The following is an 18,742-nucleotide window of genomic DNA, read 5'->3' on the forward strand; positions in this document are numbered from 1 at the left end:
CAGACCTTTGTCTATTGCTGGGTTAGTGAAGATCTTCTCCCAGTCAAAAAGGTTGCCTTTTTGTCTTATTGACAGTGTCCTTTGCTTTACAAAAGCTTCTCAGTTTCAGGAGGTCCCATTTATTCAATGTTGCCCTTAATGTCTGTGCTGCTGGGGTTATACGTAGGAAGTGGTCTCCTGTGCCCATGTGTTGTAGAGTATTTCCCACTTTCTCTTCTATCAGGTTCAGTGTGTTCAGATTGATATTGAGGTCTTTAATCCATTTGGGCTTGAGTTTTGTGCATGGTGATAGATATGGATCTATTTTTTCATTCTTCTACAGGTTGACATTAAGTTATGCCAGCACCACTTGTTGAAGATGCTTTCTTTCTTCCATTGTATACTTTTAGCTCCTTTATCGAAAATCAGGTGTTCATAGGTTTGTGGGTTAAAGTCCGGGTCTTCTATTCGATTCCATTGGTCAACTTCTCTGTTTTTATGCCAATACCAAGCTGTTTTCAATACTGTAGCTCTGTAATAGAGTTTGAAGTCAGGGATGGTAATGCTTCCAGAAGTTCCTTTATTGTATAAGATTATTTTGGCTATCTTGTGTTTTTTGTTTTTCCATATAAAGTTGATTATTGTTCTCTCAAGGTCTGTGAAGAATTTTGATGGGATTTTGATGGGGATTGCGTTGAATCTACAGATTACTTTTGGTAGAATTGCCATTTTTACTATGTTGATCCCCCCAATCCAAGAGCAAGGGAGATCCTTCCATTTTTTGGTATCCTCTTCAAATTCTTTCTTCAAAGACTTAAAGTTCTTGTCAAATAGATCTTTTACTTCCTTGATTAGAGTTACCCCAAGATATTTTATGCTATTTGTGGCTATTGTGTGAAAGGTGATGCTTCTCTGATTTTCCTCTCTGCTTCTTTATACTTTTGCTTCTTTATCCTTTGTGTATAGGAGGGCACCTGATTTTTTGGAGTTAATCTTGTATCCTGCCACATTAGTAAAGGTGTTTATCAGCTGTAGGAGTTCTTTGGTAGTTTTTAGGGTCACTTATGTACACTATCATATTATCTGTAAATAACAAAAGTTTAACTTTTTCCTTTCCAATTCGAATCCCCTTATGTTGTCTTATTGCTATCACTAGAACTTCAAGCACTATATTGAAGAGAAATGGAGTGGACAGCCTTGTCATGTTCCTGATTTTAGTGGGATGGCTTTGACTTTCTCTCCATTTAATTTGATGTTAGCTGTTGGCTTGCTGTAAATAGCTTTTATTATATTTAGGTATGAACCTTGTATCCCTAATCTCTCCAAGACCTTTATCATAAAGGGATGTTGAATATTGTCAAATGCTTTTTCAGCATCTAATGAATTGATCATATGTTTTTTTCTTTCAGTTTATTTATATGATGGATTACATTGATAGATTTTCGTATGTTGAACCAGCCCTGCATCTCTGGGATGAAGCCTACTTGATCATAATGGATAATTTTTCTATTGTGTTCTTGGATTCGGTTTGCCAGTATTTTATTGAGAATTTTTGCATCGATGTTCTTAAGTGAGATTGGCATGTAATTCTCTTTCTTGGTTGAGTCTTTGTGTGGTTTTGGTATCAGGGTAACTGTAGCTTCATAAAAGGAATTTGGCAATGACTCTTCTGTTTCTATATTGTAAAATACATTAAGTAGTATAGGAATTAGCTCTTCTTGGAAGTTCTGGTAGAATTCTGCATTGAAATCATCTGGTCCTGGGCTTTTTTTGGAAGGGAGGTTTTGACAACAGCTTCTAATTCTTCAAGACTAACAGGACTATTTAGCTTGTTCACCTGGTCTTGGTTTAACTTTGGTATATGGTACTTATCTAAAAAAGTGTCCATTTCTTTTACATTTTCCAGTTTTGTGGCATAAACGCTTTTATAGTAAGATTCTCTGAATTTCCTCTGTGTCTGTAGTTATGTCCCCCTTTTCATTTCTGATCTTATTAATTTGCATATTCTCTCTGCTGTTTGATTAGTTTGGATAGGGGTTTATCAATCTTGTCGATTTTCTCCAAGAATCAGCTTTTTGTTTCATTGATTCTTTGGATTGTTTTCTGTGTTTCTATTTTGTTGATTTCAGCCCTCAGTTTGATTATTTCCAGTCTTCTACTCCTCCTAGGTGAGTCTGCTTCTTTTTTTTTCTAGAGCTTTCAGGTGTGCTGTTAATTCTCCAATGTGAGCTTTCTCCGTTTTCTTTAAGTGGGCACTTAATGCTATGAACTTTCCTCTTAACACTGCTTTCATAGTGTCCCATAGGTTTGAGTATGTTGTGTCTTTATTTTCATTAAATTCAAGAAAGACTGATTTCTTTCTTTATTTCTTCCTTGTCCCAGGTGTTGTTCAGTTGTTGACTATTCAGTTTCCATGAGTTTGTAGGCTTTCTGGGGGTTAGCATTGTTGTTGAATTCTAACTTTAATCCATGGTGATCTGATAAGACACAGGTGGTTACTAATTTTTTTTGTATCTGTGGAAGTTTGCTTTGTTACCGAGTATGTGGTCAATTTTCGAGAAGGTTCCATGAGCTGCAGAGAAGAAGGTATATTCTTTCCTATTTGGGTGGAATGTTCTAGAGATGTCTGTTAAGTCCATTTGATTCATTACCTCCAGCCTTACAGAAAGTAATAGAAGGAAAATCACAACACAAGGAATCCAAAATTGCCAACATTGCCTACAATCTCAGACATCTAGCGACCCTTCACCAACACAACTCAAAGAAGGGAAACACACAAACTCTACTACAAAAAAATAATAACCAGAGTCAACAACCACTGGTCATTAATATCTCTTAATATCAATGGACTCAATTCACCTATAAAAGGCACAGGCTAAGAGATTGGATATGAAAACAGGATCCAACATTCTGCTGTTTACAATAAACACACCTCAACCACAAAGAAAGACATCTACTCAGAGTAAAGGGTTGGGAAAAGGTTTTCCAAGCAAATGGACCTAAGAAACAAGTGGGTGTGGCCATACTAATTTCTAACAAAATTGACTTCAAACTAAAATCAATCAGAAGAGATGGAGATGGACATTTTATACTCATAACAGGAACAGTTCATCAGGATAAAGTCTCAATCCTGAATATCTATGCCCCTAATATAAAAGCACCCACTTATGTAAAAGATACATTACTAGAACTCAAGGCAGACATCAATCCCCACACACTAATAGTAGGAGACTTCAACACACTCTCTCACCAATGGACAGGTCAATCAGACAGAAACCTAACAGAGAAATAAGAGAATTAATGGAGGTAACTATTACAGTTTTAACACATGGGTTCATAACTGATTGGTGTTATTCTGAAATAGTCTTATAGAGAAATAATAAAATACAACTATTTAAAGACTGAAAATTTATGTAAGACATGTACTTCTTAGTTTATTAAACTTTTTGTACAATTGAAAACTCTAAAGTTAAACATAAAATGTAACCCCACCTTGACTGAGAGTGAATTCCAGAAACTTGACTGTTGTAGAATGAAGAGTTGTGACTTAGAGACAACTTCTGCTGTTCTTATTACCAATTTTTATATCTTGGAGTTACCGGAGCACTGTAGGCAACCAGAATGATGTCGTTCATCTTGCACCAATCCAGCAGCTTGCTCTGGTTAAGATAAGGATGACATTTGACCTGTAAACAGAATAGAAAGGTATAAAATTATTTGAAATCACTTATTCATATCAAAGAAATATTAAAGGGAGAAGGAAGCTGAATAAAATAGTCAATATTAGCATGAAATTTAAATTGAGAGTTCCAATACCATGTCTTGATATTTTCAAATAAATTTGATATCTCTCTTGGGAAGTTAAAATAAAATAACATCCTTAGATTCAGTAATCTCATGGGCTAGATCTTTGATGCTAAATACCAATTTTTTTTCTGTGGGAAACATGACAAGTTCTATGAACTCAAAGGGCTTTGAATATTGACTAAAGCAAGGATATGGTTAAATATTCCGTTGAGATAAGGTCTGAAAGAGAGCAGGAATTTGTTAGAAATTTAGCCTGTGACACTGAGTGGATTTCTGTATTGAAAGAAGAATAAATAAATTACAGAGAAGGAAAGAGGGAAGGAGGCACACACAGAAAGAAAAAGATACATATTCACTTCTACATGAATGTTAAGCTGTTGAGTCAATGAAAACCAAATTACAATCCAAATAACACTAATCAGTTATGGACCCATGTGTTAATACTGTAATTGTTAATGATCATCTTTTTTTCATGATAAAACTGGTTGGGATTATATCTAATGAGTCATCTTACAGTCAGTTTTCTGAGCCAGTTTGGAAAAGATACATAGAGAAAGAAGGTGGAGTCAATGAGAAGCCATGTAGCCAGAGACAGATGCCTTTGCGGGAGAGCTCAGAAAATTGCCAGTAGGCCACGACCTCATGGTGTTGCACAAATTAATGGAGATGGGGTTATTTTAGGAAAAAATAGCTAGCTAGAAATATGCTTAAATTATTGACCAAACAGTATTGTAAATAATATAGTTTCTGTGGGATTATTTTGGGTTGGAGCGGCTGAGAATGAACAAATAGTACCTGGCAACACACATCTAGCACATATACACAAATATTTCAAAATTACCTAACAAACAAGTTCTATAGAAATGTCTGAGTCCCTTTGCTTGTTATAAAATAATACCCAGCAGTTGTCAATGGTTTATCAACCATGATGCACTATTCTGTGTTGTCCCCTTTATGCATTTCAGGATTGTATTTGGGCAATAATAATGGAAAAATACAGGAAAAAAATTTCAGAAAGACTAACCTTTTATATTTTAATTATTAATTAAATTTAATTGTGGAGTATTATTTTTTTACATGTCCAATTGTGGCTTCTTTGTTCTTTGAATATGTTTTTATGTTGAGTGTCAGCTAATTATTTTCAATAATACATGGCCAAGTAGAGGCTTCATAATGACTAAATGACAATAAATGTCTGAAATAGTATAATTATTCAATCAATCTCTTCTCCCCAAATACAATATATGCAATAATAAAGAGACCATTACAGGAAACAAATACTTTATCAGTATATAGTAATTTGTTTAAAATTCATCCTTCATATGAAAATGAGTGATTCCCTTCTTACATGTGACATAATGATTTAACTTTACTGACTCCATTCTGTTGACTGACCATTAGACAGGCAATAGCAGTATTACAAAGTAGGTATAGAGCAATATTGTTTAACCATTAGCCTAACAGTAGCAGCACCATTAATCATCATTAGCTAGGGTGTAGTAAAATTTAAACATTAGCCACTAAGTAGGAATGGTTAACCACCAGAATGGGAGTGCCACTTGTTAGCCATTACATAGGAAGCTGATATATGATGATTACCAACTTCCCCTTCAAGGCATCAGAAGATTCAGGACGTGCTTAGGCAGAGGAGTGACAGACCATGAGTTCCAAGCAGCAATTTGTCAAACTAAACGATGGTCACTTCATTCATGCCCTGGGTTTTGGAACCTGTAAATCCCAAGAGGTAAGGATATAAGATTCTAAGTATTTCCAGGCCAGAGCTATTCCATGTACAAGAAGGCAAATAGTTAGACTTGACATAAATCAGTGTGTTATTGATACTACACTTGTTTATTATTCCTGTTAAATAGAGGTTGGAGCAGTGGATACAATTGGTGGCCGTGGGTAGGAGACTAATCTGTTTCCTTAGATAGACTGAGTCATGATTCTGTAAGAATAGTGTCTTTATTCATGCTTGCCCTGCTCCTGGCAAGCCAGGAGCGATGCAGGAGAAAAAAGAGAAAGTTTAACTCTTCAAACATTTTTTTGAGCATGGGTGTTACTGTTTTATATGATAGAGCTAAAGGGCACAAGCCTCAGAGGCATTGGGACATTTACTATAACTCAATCTTGAACTTCAGGAATAGAGAGAAAAAATGTTTGTGTTCTCCTGTTATTCTTGCTGGAGACTAGGCTCTCTGGTCTTAGCAGAATGTGGCGAGTCTTTTTTCTTGCATTTGCTTTTCAGGCCCAGACCTCCCTGTGAGTTTACTGTTCTGGTTTGGGGCATGTCAACTCCAAGAGTGAACTTGAAATGAATCTTCAAGCTATAAACTCCAAGCTTAATGGGATATATCCATGACTTAACAATTCTGGGCACTGTGCTTTTCCTATGTCTATGTTTCTTGACTTGACAGAAGATAAGAAAGTCACCAGATTGCCTATCAGCATTCTTGGTTGCAGTGAGAGGGACTTCTCTGTTTATGTCTACAATCCACAGCATGTTATTTTCTTCGAAGAATGCAAGATCCTTGGAAATCAGTGTGGTAACTCAGGGTGTCTCCCTGTAGTAATGCATGATACAAGTATTTGAGGGAGGGCTACTTCAGTTTTGTTTTGGAGTAGCTGTGTTCTGCACTACACAGCGAATGCTGCACTAGAGCTAAGTAAGGTCCCCTATGTACAAATTCTGAACTATAGGAAACTTACTGGAATTTATAATATATCCTTATTATTGAGGGAAAGAGGACCTGGTAAACATAAATGTGAATTACTGGTCTTTATTAATGCATGTTGGCTTTAGAGCATGGTGGTCTCCTGAACTGAAACTATCAAGTTGTACTGTTTCTTAACCTAGAGGGAATTTCTTGTTTGTAAACTTCCTGAAACTTTTAAATTCTGTGACAAATGCCCATTTCCCTTAACTTCAAATTCACCCAGTTTCTTCCTATTAGATTTATTTATATTTACCTAGATGATTCTGGATACATACAGGATTAGTTACTTTTCAAGGTGGCAAAAAAAAAAAAAAGAAAGAAAGAAAGACAGCAACAAGTCAAGGGTCCAGCTAAAAACTTCAGTGCTGGTAACTCATAGAGTGACTTTGTTTTTAACTCTGTCAGAGCTGGTACCAGAGAAGGTGGTACCAGGCAAAATTTCAGTCACTGTGGTTTATTATGAAAGATAATTGTAGAAATTCTTAAAATAATAAAAATAATAAAAAATGTAGTCTGACTTTCTTCTCAACCCCTTTATATGTGTTGTATGACTACATATGTGTTTGTGTGTTTGTGCACATGTGTGTTTATGCCAGAGGTAAAAGTCTGACTAAACTGCTCTCACTTTATTTTCGTGAGGTAGGGTGTTCCACTGTATCTGGAACTCAGGGATTCAGCTTGACTTGCAGTCCATGAGCTTCACGGATCACCCTGACTTTGTTTCCACAAACACTGGGTCTACACGTGTGTGCCACCATACCATAGTCTCCTTTTACGTAATGGCTGGGGTCCGAACTAGGATCCTGAGACTTATTAGCAAACACTTTATTGAATGAGACATCTCCCTAGTCTACACCTTAAATTCTTTAATAAAGAACTATCATATCTTTATCCAAATCTCACAGTCAAGGCAATACTCTTAGATTTAATTTCAATCCTATCTTTGTTCAGCAAGTTATCTTTGGTTGAATGGGCTGACACCCCAAATGAAAAATCTCCAATATGATGTTCACAATTTATTTTAAGGAGAATATATTCCTAGAGTAGGTTTTTTTTTCTCTGCCTGTATTTAGTTCTCGCAGACAAAAAATATGGATATACACAAAGACTAACATAAGATACTGTTCTCTGTTCAAATCCTTATTACTAACTTGGTGTTGTGTGGTATCTGAGATCTTTGCTGTCTCATGATTATGTGACAGTGTCTTAGCTGGAGTCAAGGAAGATTGTCTATGGAATTGTGCTTTGTCCCAAGCAGACTTCTTTTTGTTTATTTTGCTTAGTAACCTCACAATGTAAATTGAGTGTGACTTCCAAGCAAATATTTGAACCCAGTATGAGCTTGGCATTTATCAATGCCAGTAAGAACCATAATTGCATAGGTATAAAGAGATTTTTTTGATTGTGAAAGTCTTGCTATTAATCAGGAAAGACCCCAAGAAAGTAGATCTTTGCTCATTGTCTCCAATGTGGGGCAAAATATAGGCAAACAATGACTCTATGAAGAGTCTTAGTTTTCTGTGACATGTACAATATTTCTGTAGAATTCCTTATGTTCTATAGAATAAAAAGTGGGTTTTCAAGGATCAGGAAACTAGGCTCTTGCCTAGTGGTCTAAGGGTGACTTTGAAAGACCAAATTCTTTCTGGTATAGTAAACTCCCATCTAGGCTCACTCATTTCAGAATGCATATCTCTAAATACCTCTTTGGGTTGTTCCTCTAGGTTCCCAATAGCAAGTCACTGGAGGCCACCAACCTAGCTATAAGTGTTGGGTACCGCCATATTGATACTGCTTTTGCATATCACGTGGAAGAGGAAGTAGGGCAGGCCATTCAAAGCAAGATTAAAGCTGGCGTAAAGAGAGAAGACTTGTTCATCACTACAAAGGTAGAGTTTTTATAGCATGCAAGTGTGCAAATCATTAAAATATAAGGAAGGTAAAATTATATTACTTGATTAGAAGTTGGTTAAAGGTGTCTGTTGTATAAATGAGTGAGAGAAAGTAATTTTCAATTATAATCTCTATGAAAAATAATTCAGGTTTTGAATGTTATTAGTGGTATGTGTTTTATTTCTTGAGTAATATCCTTTCATTATTCAATGAGTTAACAATGACAAAGAATATATAACCAAGTTCACATTGTTAAGTATGAGTTAAGTAAATTCTGGATTAGAGGTAATGATTATAACCTTCCTTCAAGTACAAAAAATAGTTCAGTATCAGGATAAACAAGTATTCATGTTTGGGCAATGTATTAATTAATCACAACTTCTAATCCTCAACTTCTGCAGCTTTGGGGTACTTGTCTTCGACCAGAACTTGTCCAACCTAGTTTGAAAAAATCATTGGAAAGACTGCAACTGGACTATGTTGATCTTTACCTTATACATTACCCAGTACCATTGAAGGTAGGTGATTGTATTGTCAAGTGTACGTATTTTTTTCATGGGGCATGGATATCATTTTTATGGATGGTTGAGACAATTTCATATATTTTTTTGCTATTAAACTTCTGAGTAGGTTCCACAAAGGGCTTACTAGTTTATGAAATGAGGTATTCAAGAAATGGTCAGAATCACAGATTAGAAGTAACTTCCAGAAAATCTTGTATTTACACATCTTTAACATTTATTAGTATTACTGGATATTTGCTTGGGTCTTATCCCAATTTTCTCCCTTGGTGGCAAGCATGGTCCCAAGAGAGTTTCAGCTTCAGGGTCACTGACTCTTTATGACTTCTCAGAGAGAGGGCAGGGTACCCTGCCCTGTGGGAAGTCCAAGGCCATCACCCCTCCGTTCAGGCTTAGGAAGGTATGCATCCAAATAGAATAGAATCCCAAAAAGCCAGTACATGCAGTAGGGACAAATCCCAGTGCCATTATCATTGGCTTCTCAGTCTGCCCCAATTGTCAGCCACATTCAGAGGGACCAGTTTGAGCCCATGCTCGTTCAGTCCCAGTTCAGCTGGATTTGGTGAGCTCTTATTAGCTCAGGCACACTGTCTCAGTGGGCTTCTCTTTATCTTTTCTTATCATAATCAATCTTGCACACAGTCCTGATTGGCCATCCTTGGCTCACATGCCTGCCCTTGTGCCCACAGGCATTCATATTTATTATTTATCCTGGGACAGGATTGATATAAATTCTTGCTGGCATTCAAGGCCATGCAATGACTGGGCTTCTCAGTGAGTATGAAACATTTTCCTTTTTTTCCTGAAAGAAGGAGTAGACAAAAAATAAAAGACAAAAGAATACAATACATCATTAAATAAATGTTCCACAGCATAAACAAACGTAACACACTTTAAAATAACATTTTACAACAAGAAACCATTGCTTAATCACTGATCTATCTCTCCATCTCCTTCAAGATATTCTTAAAAACATTACTATTGGTGAGACACCTGTTTTGTGAGATTTTCTTAACAAGCATTTCTTTTCCAGCCAGGGGATAATGATTTTCCAGTAGATGAACAAGGGAAATTATTATTGGACACAGTGGATTTTTGTGCCACGTGGGAGGTGAGTACTTTTCAAAGGAAAAATAAATCAAGCAGAGGGAGGGTGAATCAATCTATTTTCCCATAGGTATAGAAATTTATTTATTTTCAAGAGAAATCCTATAAATTTCTATTTGGCTGATACCTTATTCTTCATTATCACCTTTATCTTCTTCATATTCAAGTCCCATGATAATCTGGGCAATGTACCCCTTCTCACCTTTTTTTTTATTTTAATGTCTCTTATCAAACTTAGGACCTTGTGCACACTGGCAATTGCTCTAATATTGAACTATATGTCTAGCTCTAGACAGTTTTCTTTGTAACAGCTATAACTTCTCTTTATATTGATGTAGTCAGTTTACAAGTATGGCATTTCATAACCCCTTTCTCATCACCAGGCGTTGGAGAAGTGTAAGGATGCAGGATTGGTCAAGTCTATTGGGGTGTCCAACTTTAACCACAAGCAGTTAGAGAGAATCCTGAATAAGCCAGGACTTAAATACAGGCCTGTGTGCAATCAGGTAAGGATTCTTGTTCTCTCCTCATCTTTCATGCTTTTGCTTACTTGTACTACTAACACTTGTTCATTTGCCCTCTGCCCAAGTGATTTTCATACTGTGGAAAAGAAGTGATGTGGGAGTGATCTCTTTTTAATCTGTTGCTTTCATTGGTTAATTAATAAAGAAACTGCTTTGGCCCATTTGATAGGCCAACCCTTAGGTGGGTGGAGTAAACAGAACAGAATGCTGGGAGAAAGAAGTCGAGTCAGGGAGTCGCCATGATTCTCCCACTCCAGACAGACGCAGGTTAAGATCTTTCCTGGTAAGCCAGCTCGTGGTACTACACAGAATATTAGAAATGGGTTAGATTAATATGTAAGAGCTAGTCAATAAGAGGCTGGAACTAATGGGCCAGGCAGTGATTAAAAGAATACAGTTTCCGTTTAATTATTTTGGGTAAAGCCATGCGGGCAGCCGGGTGCCGGGGACGCAGCCCCGCCGCTCCATATTACAACAAAGAAGATTCTGAGAACAGTACCATTTTTTCAAAAGACATGGGAGATTCTAATTTTAACCTGGGACTATTAAAGTATTTGTGAGAATGTCTAAGTTCTGAGTTGGTCTAACAGGCAGAAGTTAAAGCCAGGGAAAATTAATCTTCTACCCCAACTAAGAACAATGAGTGAGCTTGGGATACTTTCTTGAAAGACCGAGTTCAAATTAAAAAAAAAAAAAAAACAGCCAGTGGTCAGGACTTATGTGAAGCTTAAACTTCTCACCATCCTATTACATTCCTTCCTCATGATTTTATTAGGTTTAGCAGCTGGTATCTTTACTTACTTAACTGCTTTGCTGACCACTCAGTATGATTTTGAAACAAAAGCTTGCCAAGAAAACGCTATTACCAGAATCCCTCAAAATTAATTCTTTTGTCTTTCAAGAATAAATGCAACAGTTTGATCTTTTAAATTCAAACGTGATATTGCATATGATTTTCTACTTTATTGGCTTTAAGTTTTAGTTTGTCATAATATGAGCATTTTATATAATCTGATGTCTTTCTCTCATATACTTCCACAGGTTGAATGTCATCTTTATTTAAACCAGAGTAAGCTGCTCGATTACTGCAAATCAAAAGACATTGTTCTGGTTGCTTATGGTGCCCTGGGAACCCAACGATATAAAGATTGGTAAGAAGATGAAGAGTATTCATGAAGCAAGACTGTCATTTAGCATCATGATACTCAGTTCTCAGGGAGAGAGGGAACTTTAGAAGAACCATGTGAAGCAGAAGTTTGTGGCCCAGGGACTTCTACATAGCCCTGACATTTTAATTTCCTTTTTTGTTGCTCTAATAAAATACTCGGACAAGAACTACCTCAGGTAGAAAGGACTGATCACAATTCTATGGTTCAAAACATAAAAGCAGGAAGTCAGAGAGTCAGGAGATGGAAGCACATGGTCCTTCACACTGCAATCACGAAGCAGAGATTGACAAATGAACACTAATGATCTGATCATTTTCTCCATTTATACAGTCCAGGATCTGGGCAAATGGTCACACCAATAATTAAAATGGGTTTTCCCACATCAATTTTCAAAATAAGGTAATCTCTCACAGTCATTCTAGAAGCCCATGTTTCAGGTGATTCTGGACCTTGTCCAAGTGACATTTATCTGTAACCATCATGTTCATTCTAGAATGAGTCCTCTACTGTGTGTTGAAGCACCGTAACAAAACCAAAACCTTGGCCTCGGGGGCTCATTTCTACTTTCTTACTAGGGTGGATCAGAACTCTCCAGTTCTCTTGCATGACCCAGTTCTTTGTGATGTGGCCAAAAAGAACAAGCGAAGCCCTGCCCTGATTGCTCTGCGATACCTGATTCAGCGTGGGGTCGTGCCTGTGGTCCAGAGTTTCAAAGAAAATGAGATGAAAGAGAATTTGCAGGTGAAGAGCTCTGCTCCTTAGGGTTGTTAATTAGTATCTTCCGTATGCTTGTTTCCTTCAAATCTCTGTGCACTTTTTTTTATATCAAGCCTATATATTTCCAGCATTTTCTATGCATCTGAACTTTCAGGTGCATCGAGAAATCTTTTGTCTATGACATAAACAGCAGTATGAACTTGATAGATTTAGTGTTGGAGATGATGTAGAACTTGCTTTGCCTTGTCAGTCAAGTACTACATACCCCTTTCACATAGACCTCTTCTTTATATTCTGAAATGGGGGATCTGGACTGAGCAATTTTGATTCTAGACTTTTCTGTGGTTTAATTTTTAATTCATTGTATGCTCAGGTATTCTAATTCTAGGTTCCTGTGAGTTTCCCTTATACCAGGTTTCTGCCTGGCCCTTTCAAGTCATCTCTTTCAATACTCTTCCCCACTATCCACCCCAAACCTGATCCTTCATGTGTCCATCTCCACCCAACTCCAGTGAGATCTCTTCATTTTCCCCTTCCCCAGGAAATTCATGCATCCCTCCTTGGACCCCTCCTTGTTATGTAGCCTATGTCGGTCTGTGAATTGTAGCATGGTTGTCCTTTACTTTACAGCTAATATCCACATGTAAATGAGTACATTGTCTTGCCTGGCCCCAATACAAGGGAATATTAGTCTTTCCTAAACTTGATATGCCATGCTTTCTTGATACCCATCAGAGGCCTGCCTCTTTCTGAACAGAAACAGAGGAGATGCAGGGCACACGGGGAGGGGAAACTGTCCTAGAGATGTAAAGTAAATGAATAAATTTGTTTTAAAAAATTGGTATAAAAACCAGAGCAGCAGTTGAACCAAAGGCACTTCTGATACTTAAGCCTGGCAGGCAACTACAACTTTCTCACTGCTGTAGGCAAGCTTTGCTGGTGTTCCTAGAAATGGTCCTGGAGAAGGAGAATAAGCACAGTTTTTGTAATAAATGCCTGCAAAAGTGAGCAGGGGTGAGTAGTTAATGATGTGTTAAATTTATATATATCATATATATATATATATATATATATGATAGATATATGTTTCATAAATATATGGTAAATCATATATTAAATATATGTAGTATTTATCATATATAAATATATATGCTATAACATGATACATGTGATAATTTAAAAATGATATATATGGATTATTTAAAAGCAATATATATATATATATATACACACACACACATAAATGAACACTGGTAGTTCAAGTGTAGAACTATGAAAATGCAATAACTTGTAAATCTAGGTAATAAATAAAAAGATGGTATATTTTCTCAAAAAATACGGGTTATATGTTTGCTGTATTTGCACAGTATCAATAGTGATTGTTAGGCAGATTCAGAAGAGTTTGCTGAATTGCCTTCTCCTAAATTTTGCTTGTTTTCATTCTCTTCTTATTACTTCATGAAAAGGAGGGATCTTTTACAGTCTTATACTTTTACTATGTGGTTGACCATCACATCTTTTCACTTGTCTGGCAAGAGTTTCCCTTATTATTTTACCAAAGCTTTGTCTTATTACCCCCCAAACTGTTCTCAAAATGTAGTTTTTATAAGTTGTAAAATATGGATCCAGAAAGATATATGTAATTTTAAGTGATTTATTAAGAATAATTGCATTTTTGAGTTCTTTTCTCTGTTTCATTATTTTCTCTCACTACCCTAATTTTGTGTCTTGCTAGTTTTAGCAGTTATTAAACTGCTGACAATTTTTCTTGTCCTTCTCTCCACCTTTTCTGTCTCCATATTTTTAAAACACTGCATGTGTTTAAGATGTGAACTGTTAGTGAAAAATCATTTTGAAGTTAAAATGTCTCAAATTAAAATAAGATTCTTTTTTAAGTCAACTCTTTTGTCCTTACACAAACATGTTATAATTAGAATTTGGGTAAATCTTGACTTGCAAAATGTTGAAAAGAGCGATTTTTTACATTTTGAAATTTTGCTCTAGATTTCTTGAAAACTATGTATATCAACTGTTTTTCCCCCCTCAAACTGTCTTTGTGATTCCTCTTGTTTGAGGCATTATGTAATTTTAATATATCTCAAAGCGATTTTCCTTCATTTTTACTTGGTATTTATTAATTATGAATGTTTTAGTAACCAATGTCCATTGTTTTCAGAGATGTGTTCTACTGACACTGATTTTCAGACAAAAATCTGATTCATTCAAATATTAAAACCTTTGTACTTTTCTGGAAGGTTTTTGAATTCCAGTTGTCTCCTGAGGATATGAAAACCCTAGATGGCCTGAACAGAAATGTTCGATATCTTCCAACTAAGTGGTAAGTAATGTTAATAAACACCTCACCTCAGTTTGTTTCACTTCCAAGTCTCTCCCCTGCTTTTCCATTCATGATGGTTCAGAAACCTAATGTCCTATTCATCTGTAGCAAGTTTTCCATGAAGATAGTTAGTATAGTACTTGTTTCTGAGTTTTTGAAAATGTGGATGTGTCATTCTAAAACATAGAGAAGGTTTTGAAAGTCATAGTCTAAAGTAAGAAAAGAACCTTCAGGACAAAACACTATTGTATTTGAGAATTAATAGCTACCAAAAGATCTTTAGTTTCCCTTTATGATCTATGGTTACAAAATTTGATATTGGATATAGGCTATATTATAAATGAAACCTGCATGTATACATCAATGTATATATTCATCTATTGATCTATCTTTTTGTTTTTTTATCTATCTGCATGTCTGTTTGTCATCTATCTATATTTTCTGGTTGTTATAATTTTAATTCTCAATAGAAATAAATATAATAATGTTTGAAGGAGGATTAGGAAATCTATAATGCTATGTAAAATTGGTATATATATATGTATTATTATTAAGATTTCTGTTAGTAAAGAACAGAATGAAGACAAAGGAGAGATATAACTTGGTGATGAGTCATTGTTGTAAGTAATGAATAATTCTTGCCACACTTTAGCAAGTAATGGTTTTTATCAATGCATATTTTGGATTGTTATTTTTATTTAGAGTTCTATAAATTATACAGTTATCTCCTTAGACATGGATGCCCATTTTATGGAGGACATTCTTTTACTAACTGAGTTTAATACATTACTTTTTATAGAATGAGCAATGAGTAAGTAATTAATGCGCTACTATTAATTAAATGGGAGTGAAAGTAGTAGGCATAAATGATATTTTAAGGTACATTAAGATATTTTTGCGTTCATCAATGTGTAGAGTTACCTTGGACTAAAGATGGCTTATACTTTTCTCTTTCTTTGGGGACTGAAGTTGCAAAGGATTTTTGACTCTTCATTGATTTGGTACATAGATTAAGCTAAGGAAGATGAGTATTTACAATCACGGGTCTTTGTGTGTTCGGTTCTAGGCAACTGGACATACATTAAGAAAAGTGCATGCATTTATATTTTAAAAACATTTCTTATACGTGTTTGTAAATGATTTTAAGTATATCACTTTTAGCAACTGATTTGGGAACAAAATGGGAACACCTTGATGGTGCCTTCCTAGATGTAACAATTTACATTGTAGAAATAGATCAAATAGTGTGTGTTTACTTTTATTTCTTTTAGTTTTGCTGACCACCCTGAATATCCATATTCTGAGGAATATTAACATGGGGACCTAATCATGACTGCCTGAAATTACTGTTTGTGGACAGTGCTGTTGGTGATTTGATTTGGATGCGGTTTGGTGGATGCCTCATTTGCTGTCAACCTAGGCTGCTTAGTAACAGTCACGTTCAGCTGAAGCTCCAGCTAATGGTCTTTAAGAAAAGGGATTTGATTTTCATTGTGAATTAAAATAAATATAACATTTTCTCCTCAAAAGATACTTTATTATTTTAAAATAAGATAATTTGATAGAAAACTGGTTTGTTGGAAGTCTGTGGTTGGTGTTTCGAGATGATGATTTCCATTCTATAAACATTTCAGACTTGGGGTAGGTGGTTTTTCCAGACCATAGAATGACTCTTAGCAGTTTTCTCTGAGTCAGCAGTCCTCTATCCCTGAGTTAACAAGAAAACACTGCACACTTTCTGTGGTTCTCAATCAGGAACATGAGACACACATGGGACCATTGGGTATTGACTAGCAATACCCAAGATTTCTCTACCTGCTTAGCATTAGAATCTTGGAATTGGTGAGTGGGGCATTCCTGAGATAGGTTAGGCTAAAGAGGTGACATGAGAATCAGCCTAGTAGAACCATTATAAGTCAGGATGGGAAACATCAGGAGGAGGGAATTAATCATAGCTCTACCTAGAAATGATGCCAAGGTTGGGTTTTTTACTAATTTTATTTTTCTCTTTTTTTCTTTAAAGATAATTACATCTTACAGACAAAAAGGAGATTTTCACATATTTAGTTCAATGACACATCAGAGAGTTATTTCTAGCATTATGTTTTAAAGGAAACAAAAAACAGAACTAACTTTAATTTTAATAAATATAAAATACTTGTAAATATTATGTTGCATTGATGGAATGTGGTCTATGAATTCCTGATAATTTAGAGTATTACAGTGTCAAAAATATGTTGGATTAGGAAGCTTCAAGTTTTCCTTATGTATACATCAGAAAAATCATGTAACCCAGGCTAACTGACATATAGTCTCTTAGTAAGCAGTCGACTGTGTACAGAAACTGTTTTGAGAAGGCTGCTTGTTGGTTCCCAGCCCCCCAGACTCCCAAAATAACTACACAGAAACTGTATTAATTAAATCACTGCTTGACCCATTAGGTCTAGCTTATTATTTGCTAGCTCTTATATCATAACTTAACCCATCTCCATTAGTCTCTACATCACCATGAGGTCGTGGTCGTGACCTACTAACGAGGTTTTAGCACGTCTGTCTCCAGCAGCTTCATGGCTTCTCACTGACTCTGCCTCTGTTCTCCCAGCATTCAATTTAGTTTTCTCCACCTATCTCTGTTCTGCTCTGCACAGGCCCAAGTTCTTTATTAACCAATGGTATTCACAGCATACAGAGCAGAATCCCACATCATCTCCCTTTTTCTATTACTTGGAGTAATTTGAGCTGCCAGGAGTATATGTTTCTCACTGTCATGAAAAGTCTTAAATTCTTAAACATTTTAAATGCCATATTCTGTAGTCTTTGAAAGCTTTGACAATGCCTATCCACCCCTGAAATACATTTCTATATATCTATAAAACCTAACTAACATGACTAGAAGCTTGACTATTACAGATGGCTCTCTATTAACATATATTTCTTAATTATACATTACATTTTAAATGAGATATACAAACACAATACCTTAATCAAGAGCAGCAATATATAATATAGAAAATAGACCTTAAATTTGTACCAATAAACAAAGATCCATACAAATGCAAATTATTCATATATATATGTATAACACACATACTATATATGTATATATATATACATATATAATATCCCCCTTTAAATGTAAACAAACATTTATAAAGAATCATTTAGAGAATTTTGGTATAGTTCTCTCCAAACTCCTTCCTGCTTTTTAGTGGGCGAAGTAATTTTTGACGATGATTACAGGGACCTTTCAGGGGGTTTTGGTTAAACAAACCACATTAGTATATTAGGATTTCACAGGGTCTCATCTTCTGTGGAAACAAAAAACAGAACCTCTTTTCCAAAGCAACAAATCCTTAGACCCAAATTTTGAAGTCATGATATCTTTAGAACATATATGCTGGCTTAATTTAGCAGCCCATACAATGAAATGTCTCTCTGTATTTATCTTCTTCACAGGCAAAAAAAAATTTAAAAAAACACACAATAATATAAATAATCCTGACTTTCTGTGAATTTTCCATCTTTACATGGCTTATTATTTTTACTCTATTACTTTTTCTACAAGTTTAATACTTATTTTATTATCTTTAATCCATGATTATCTGTACTCTGTTTCTTTAAAGACTGTATTGTGTACATAAAACTCCACTTATAAATTCAGTTTGGATGTGACACAGTTTATGCACAAAATAAGACCTAAGAGTTTATCATATAAGATTATGAGAATTTGATAATTTATTTAAACCTTATATAATAAAGATCTTTACTTACATGCACAACAGTTCTCATGTTGCAATCTCATTTACATTTTGTTTAAATTTGCTTCCAAATTTTCCCCTTATTTCAAGGCTCTTGAAAGAGGGACATTTGCTGTAGTTAGAGGCTGCTTGCTTGTTTCCTGGCTGCCCAGACCTGAAATAACCACACAGAAACTGTATTATTACAACACTGCTTGGCGTTATGCTCAGAT

General features: G+C 35.5%; 2 protein-coding genes across 4 annotated transcripts in view; both read left to right on the top strand.

The window, feature by feature from the left end:
* Positions 1–18,742, top strand: part of LOC130885468 (aldo-keto reductase family 1 member C13-like) — a 288,678-nt gene that overhangs the window by 26,329 nt on the left and 243,607 nt on the right. The window lies entirely within an intron of this gene.
* Positions 5,447–16,086, top strand: LOC130885474 (aldo-keto reductase family 1 member C13-like). 3 transcript variants are annotated; one of them, XM_057786976.1, is made up of 9 exons: positions 5,447–5,530; positions 8,228–8,392; positions 8,798–8,918; positions 9,955–10,028; positions 10,408–10,530; positions 11,590–11,699; positions 12,293–12,458; positions 14,690–14,772; positions 16,044–16,086. In XM_057786976.1, the coding sequence occupies exons 1-9, from the start codon at positions 5,447–5,449 to the stop codon at positions 16,084–16,086; spliced, it is 969 nt and encodes a 322-aa protein (XP_057642959.1). The 3 variants fall into 3 exon arrangements, with proteins under 3 accessions (XP_057642959.1, XP_057642958.1, XP_057642960.1); XM_057786975.1 differs by having other exon boundaries at positions 8,798–8,914; positions 9,951–10,028; XM_057786977.1 differs by having other exon boundaries at positions 8,798–8,914; positions 9,951–10,028; positions 14,690–14,769.

This window comes from Chionomys nivalis, chromosome 13, assembly GCF_950005125.1.
Source record: "Chionomys nivalis chromosome 13, mChiNiv1.1, whole genome shotgun sequence".
Taxonomy (NCBI): Eukaryota; Metazoa; Chordata; class Mammalia; order Rodentia; family Cricetidae; genus Chionomys; species Chionomys nivalis.

Excerpts from the sequence above, each read along its gene's own strand:
- LOC130885474 (XM_057786976.1), top strand. The coding sequence starts at position 5,447 with ATGAGTTCCAAGCAGCAATTTGTCAAACTAAACGATGGTCACTTCATT. Across the intron at positions 5,531-8,227 it reads GAACCTGTAAATCCCAAGAG|GTTCCCAATAGCAAGTCACT; the intron begins GTAAGGATATAA and ends TTGTTCCTCTAG. Across the intron at positions 12,459-14,689 it reads AGATGAAAGAGAATTTGCAG|GTTTTTGAATTCCAGTTGTC; the intron begins GTGAAGAGCTCT and ends CTTTTCTGGAAG.